Genomic DNA, 7196 nt, shown 5'->3' with positions numbered 1-7196 from the left:
CTGATGTTTCTTGCAAGAGACATTGATCTCTACTTATTCTACTTTTCAGCTGCTCAAGCCCGCGATGAAGAAAAGCCCGGGTCTCTCTGACTATCTTTGGGTGTGGACCCTCCTTCTGAGCACATTGACTGGAAGAAGGTGGGGACACTTTATCTTAAATCTGCATGAGAATTTCTATAACTTTTTATTTATCCCATTAGGGGGAAGAAAATTGTCCTTGGATGAATTCATGACTAAGGGAATTCATAAAAACTTAACTACAGTTAAATATCAGCTAAGAATAAAGAAGAGCAGTATGAAAAAATAATCAACTTATTTGAGTGTTAGAACACACTTAACAAAGGAATATATTAATTCAACATTTAAGCTTAAATTTAACTTTTCACTGTTCAGTTGTTACTGAAAAAAACATCCATTTTCCTAATTCATAGAAAAAGTTACACCAATTGATGTATGCATACTGTGATTTTCCAATAAGAAATTTTTTAGCCAGTTGTAAAGATCATAGAGTAACATTAGTATACGGAAATGGAAAGTTTAAAATAATATTTCTAATTTGAACGTCGTAAGTCTCTATAAATACATGTGCATATGATGTTTTGAAACCATTATTTATATAATCAATAGAGGTGGAATATATTAGACAAATATTTAGAACATTGGATAATATCAAACTTCTCTAAGCATAGCTACCATGAAGACAAATAATGAGAAAAATTTAATGAGCTTAATCATATTCAAAATACTTTCTAATGATCCAATCAAGCACACAAACATATTATAGTAGCAACTATAGAAGTGAGCAAGTATTTTAGATTCTTTATCTGCTTATATATTTTTTAAGTAGCCTGTTCCTGTGGCCCATAAGAAAGTCTTAGATGTATTACAAAAACACACTATTCTTCAAAACGTAATAGAAAGTGAACAGTTATGAGTTAAGGTAGAGATGTGGAATAGTCTGGAAAGACATGAAGTTAGGAGAATTTTTTTTAAATTGAGAAGGTGTGTATTGTTATTTTTTGCTATTATGCATGGGAAACACTGACCACCAGAAGAACAGAACATGCATTATTGTCAGATACTTTTAATTTGAGGAGTTAAATGATCTTCACTGCTTTTGAAAAATTATATGAAGTGTTACTATTGTAATGACCTGTAGATGGAGTTAGTGCACAGTGTTTTATTATATGGTGGTTCATATGGAATCAAAATCAGGTACTGAAACTGACAGTTCTTTTCAAAATTTATATTCAGTTTAGGAAACACTACATTGGCATGAGTGTTTAATACCAAATAAATAATCTTGATCGTTTTCCTAAGGTTGTTCCCTGGCAATTACAATTTGACATAGTAAATTATAAGTAAATGTGAAGAAGATTTGATTAGAAAAAATCACATAAAAGAAAGATTTCCATTCCTATTGGGATAGCAGAGCTGGTCTTCTTGGGGACGGGGAGGAGGTCTTTTGATGTTTTTATTCCCATACAAACAAATTGGTAAAAACAACATTTACAGGATGAAACCAGGGAGAAAGCATTTCCTGAATTTTACATAATCCGTGAAAACATAGGGAATGCAGGTAAAGGTGACACTCCATATTCTAAGGATTGTGTTAACCTAATCTTACTCTGTCATGTCACCCCGTATTACCTTTTCTCTCCTTATTTTACTGTTTCTTTCCTTAGAGTTTTTGATCAGGCCCTTCCCACAACTTAAGGTGTATTAGCATTTCTTTTCCATTTTTTTCAAGATGACCTTGCAATATCCTTGAAAGATGCATGCATGGCAGTTGGTTTTATGACAATGAGTTTTTATAAATAATTGCAGTCAAGAAACTATTTTTGCCTTACTGCTGTCATCTGCCAGTGAGACATACTGGAAGACACAGATCTCACTGAAAATTTGATTTAAAAAACCAGCAAGATGTTTAGTTTTGCCAAAGGAGAGTGAGCCCTCCATCTGTGTGACATTAATGTCGAATTTAGGAGAAGGAAAAATTGTTTCATCGAGGCATATTTCACATATTTAATATCACAGATAGCTTTTACTTATAATAGCTTTATTAAATTAAACTTTATCAGAAAAATGGCCATTGCATTTTTTCTGTTATAAAATTAATTCCCTGTAAAACAATGTTTTAGAAATGATACTTTGATTACATTTCTTGCTTCTGTCAGATAAGTGAATTCTGGTTTCAAATATTATTTTTATAAATACTTATAAGTAATGTAAGCACACAAGAGTGAAATCAAAGGCATATTAAATAGAAAGTGTGAAAGAGGTAGATTTGTGGCAGGTTTTTATTTTACACCCTATATTTATTTTTGTTTTTTTACTCAAGGTCAGAGCTATCATTGAAGTACATCTGTAAGTGGGATCCATCCTAGGATGGAAAAGAGTTCTCTCAAAGGACTTTGGAAACATAATGCTAATGATTATATAAAATGTGATTCAAGATGCGTAAATAGCAATGTGATTGATGTAAGAACTATACAATATTTGAACTGTGGTCACTGTGTGGTTGAAACTCAATGACATGTTATAACTAATAAGATTCAAATAGAAATAAGCATTCCTATATAGAAGAATGGAAATGAAGTTTTAGACTAAAAGTTGAAAAAAGCTGGGTTCTACATCAAGATTTGCTCACAAAGAGCAGTGTTTTCTAAATAAAACACTTAAAGTGTGCTGAAGTTTAGTAAACCATGAATTCAGAATATTGAACTTGATCTTTTCCAAGGTCTCTTTCACATATAAACCAGAAATGACAAAAATTCAAAAATTAGCTCTAAATGTTAAGGGAAATGGAAATTTACACACTGATATTAAAATATAATTATCCTAAGAAATGTTTTATCTATGTTTCTCATCTAAATATCTTAAAAGTGCACCAAAAAAGCAAAATATATGTGTGTATGAATGAAGGAAAAGATGTTGATAGGTAACAATGTGTACTTTTTCTCTGTGTTAAATTAAGTGAAACAAAACTATTAATTATTTTGGTAGCATATGTATATATATATATTCTAATTTGGGAAGAAATTTCTCAGAGGTATTTTAGCATGCAGTAACACTCTTTGTTGCTCAGAGAAGACATGTATTACAACATAATATGCATGTTGAGAATTTTAAAAGGAGTCAGACTCATTTCCTATAAATTTTCTTTCATATTTAGAAATATTAGAAAAAGAGCTTATCATAAATGAGGACAAACATGAGAACTTTTCTTTCTTTCTTTCTTTCTTTCTTTTTGTTTTTCCTTTACAAGAAAGAATTTTTAAGTTAATAGTCAATGGAAAGGAAAGTATGAAAAATCTGGGAAAAAAAGAGCTTATCATAAATGAGGACAAACATGAGAACTTTTCTTTCTTTCTTTCTTTCTTTTTGTTTTTCCTTTACAAGAAAGAATTTTTAAGTTAAGAGTCAATGGAAAGGAAAGTATGAAAAATCTGGGAAAGTTTTTATTTGAAAAGAGATTTTATTAGAAATGTATAATTCAGCCACTGACTGTCTTTATGCTTTGTTCAGCTATGGACAGCCCTCACTACAGGATGAACTTAAAGACAATACCACTGTCTTCACCAGGATTTTGGACCGACTCCTAGATGGTTATGACAATCGCCTGAGACCAGGATTGGGAGGTGGGTTTCTCTATTGGGTTTTTGTTTTTGAAAATAATATTAAACCTTTATTATTACAGCCTTGCTTTCCCTCTAAATGGTAAAGTAATAAAAATGATAGCATGTATTTTAATGATTAATTCTATTTTTAATAGATCACTTGATGCTAATTCAATTTACTATGATAGTTTTGTAGTAAAAGTCAGACACAAAATTCAAAAAATGACATGAGAGAGATGTTACATTCACTCGACAAGTACAATGTTTTTGTGTAACGATTTTATTATGCAGGGAAAAAATGGGGATAATATTCTCCCTTCCAGTCCAAAGATTGTGTCTATTTCACTATTCAAAAAATGACATGAGAGAGATGTTACATTCACTCGACAAGTACAATGTTTTTGTGTAATGATTTTATTATGCAGGGAAAAAATGGGGATAATATTCTCCCTTCCAGTCCAAAGATTGTGTCTATTTCACCTGACACTGCTATGCCTGCATTGAATTCAAATAGGGTATCTCTGATTCTATTGCTTTAAACTTTAGTTTTGGAATATTACATATTAATCCACTATTTTGGGTTAGATTATCACCACTGCTAGGATAATAGGTGAATGAGATAGATGGTAGTGTTTTTCAACTGTGCATTTGAACTTATACCTTAATTTTCTGTAGGAAAATTTCATCATTCTTGGTATGTCATTTAAATGGTGATACTCATGAATTTCTGCTTAGGAAGAAGATAGTACTTAATAACACACTATGTATAACAGTATGAGTAAATAGTTCTTGAAATTGCAAACTTATCTGAATAACCCTTGAATAAGATAATCAAACTATCTTATTTGGTTAAACAAGGACTAATGAAGCCAAATCAAAATATTGATCTCAGAGTAAAACAAGTGAGGCAAGGAAATAAATTATCGTTCAAAGTCACACAGGTAGCCAAGGTTAGAATCTATGATTCCCAGCTATAGCTGATACTGCACCTTTTTCCAAAGCATTTGTAGAAACTATTTAATAGCAATATTTAAATGGTAACTATATGGCAATAATAACAAAATTACCTCTTCCTTGCTTAGGACAGATAAGCAAAAATAAGAAGCTTTAGCATTCAAACATTGTTTTTACTACTGAATGGTAGCATGGATTTAGAGTCCCTTTTTACAAAAGTATCTTGCATAGTGTCATCACATGGTTGTGGATCCTGGGTATATTCTGAGGCTGCCAAATGTCATTAGTGTCTCAGAGGTTTAAGGGGAACTGCTTTGTCAAAGATACCATTCAAATATATGTCAAAGGTTTTACCAGGTGTCCTTTCTTATCAATTTTAAACGTTCATTTTAGAATATGCTATACAAATGTCTTCAGGTTTTGGCATCACCTACTTTTCGCTGAAGTCCTCAGGAAAAAAATCTTAAAGTCAAAATAGAGTGATCACAAAAAGGAGAGCAGAATTGTGAATATGATGTATTAATATAATGTCTGAGTACATCTAAACATCTGTATTCATAAAATTTGTAATGAATTACAATGACTACAGGTAGGGAAGGAATACACAGTAAGATGAAAAAGTTAGGTTTAGTGATATAACTTTTAAAAAGCAAGACTTTCAAAAGTACTGATTGGAATGTGTCTGATTCCTTTACTGAACCTCCTTTCTGCTCCATGATATCACTCCCTACAAGAGCTGCAGAATTTTCTAACAAATCTAAAAACTTTCCTTTTATCCTAGTTTAAGAAATCCTATTCAATATTTTAATATGTGAATATGAGTATCCTCTGAAATATCTGTGCATAGTTTTCAGTTTTTTAAAGAATTGTACATGCACCCACACATTTTCTCTAATAAACAGCTGTGCTATTGATGGTTGTTCTGAGTACAAGTAAAAAGCCATAACTGCCCATTTCTATTTAATGTATATTGTAATGCTTTAATAAATGTATATATTGACTCCTTAATCAAATATAGTCTAAGCAGGAAGTAGTTTAACTAAACTTCATATGCACACCTAGACCATGGAGAGCCAAGAACCTTGAAAATGTATAAACTAAATTAAAAATAGATTGAAAAGCTAATTTTCAATACTTGAGATAGTGGTAGATTTTCTTACAGAAATAACTAACTACATTAATTCATACTGCAACAGTACTATTTTTGTAGAATCTACTTTTATTATCTATTTTATTGCAGAAAATAACAAAAATAGATACGTGTTTAAAGAGGAGAAATAGTTGGCCAAATGTAGATAAGGTATGTTCTTTTTAATTTAAATGAACATAATATGCTATAGTAATAGAAAATTCCAAGACCAGGACTTGGGAAAATTAAAAGAATGGATGTGCTTTAATCTTTGCTAAAAATTATTTTTCTGATATTTCTGATTCCTGAAGACATTCATTTCAAAAATACAATAGACATTAAAACAAATAGAGGCGTAGCTCAAATATCTTTTTTCTATTTCTATTGTGAATGTCCTCCTGAAATGTAGTGCAACTAAATGTGATGGATTTGAGATTTATGAAAAAGCTTAAGTATCGACTAAACTTAATTTGTATATTCTTTTTTTTTGGAGGGGATTTTTTATTTTTATTTTTATTCTTCAAGGACAAAAGATGTGTTTATTACATATATCTACTGAGTCATCAACATTTTTAAGTACATTTTGAGAATGTTTCTCTGTCATTAGAGAACGGCAGTTCAAAATACTAAATACAGTTTTAAGAAATTACTGAGACCTAATAAGCTATAAAGTTAGATAAAAATGTTGACACCATAATTTCTGGCTGTGATAGGTTGAAATTATCTTATTATTATTATTATTATTATTATTATTTTCCTGACACCATAATTTCTGGCTGTGATAGGTTGAAATTATCTTATTATTATTATTATTATTATTTTCCTGCAGAATTAAGGCATTTATTTAAAGCATTCCTTTACCACAGATTTCTGGTAATTTAACTATGATGCACATTCCAGTAGATCCCCATTGCAAAATGAAACAATCCCCCACCACCCTTTATTTTTTAAAAATGAGCATTTGCTTTCAGACGAAAAGACCATGTGGAGGAAATACTTGAAAGATTATTATTACCTTATAAGGGATAAAAGTTTCCTCTCAGTAAGTTCATGATTATAGCTAGGGTAATTTCCGCTTGCAAGAGAAAGGGGCCTGATGTCTTCTTTATTATGACTGAAGTCTGGCTTTATAAAAATAACAACAATTGTGTAAAAGGAAGGTATGTTTTGTTTTGAATGTCCTTAGGAAATAGAGAAATGTGACAATCAGAGTCTTGAAATGAATATAAGAAATTCTTGTATGTGCAAATTCACCAAGACCTGCTATTTTAGAAACACACTGCATCGGAAGATACAGCATCAGTTTTTGGATAAAGACACTTTAGGTTCAATAACTAACTAACAAATTACATCTTATTTGATACAGATGATGGAAATTAGTTTGCATATATCGTAACACTATTTAAAAAGACTACCTTTACAGGGCCAAGAGAAATCCTGAAAAAATGAAAATTAAAGGGTCATAGAAAGAGAGATACCCTGGAAGGGTTTTT

General features: G+C 30.8%; 1 protein-coding gene across 1 annotated transcript in view; it reads left to right on the top strand.

Moving 5' to 3' along the window:
* GABRA1 (gamma-aminobutyric acid (GABA) A receptor, alpha 1) overlaps positions 1 to 7196 on the top strand; it is a 59148-nt gene that overhangs the window by 3466 nt on the left and 48486 nt on the right. The window contains exons 2-3 of the mRNA XM_008577234.1: positions 50 to 138; positions 3529 to 3641. Of these exons, the coding sequence (XP_008575456.1) occupies positions 65 to 138; positions 3529 to 3641 (187 nt within the window). The 5' untranslated portion in view covers positions 50 to 64. The remainder of the gene's footprint in view (positions 1 to 49; positions 139 to 3528; positions 3642 to 7196) is intronic.

The sequence above is a fragment of the Galeopterus variegatus genome, unplaced genomic scaffold (assembly GCF_000696425.1).
Source record: "Galeopterus variegatus unplaced genomic scaffold, G_variegatus-3.0.2 Scaffold1465, whole genome shotgun sequence".
NCBI lineage: Eukaryota > Metazoa > Chordata > Mammalia > Dermoptera > Cynocephalidae > Galeopterus > Galeopterus variegatus.
The sequence above is the reverse complement of the archived record's forward strand: the minus strand, read 5'-3'. Positions and strand labels throughout refer to the sequence as shown.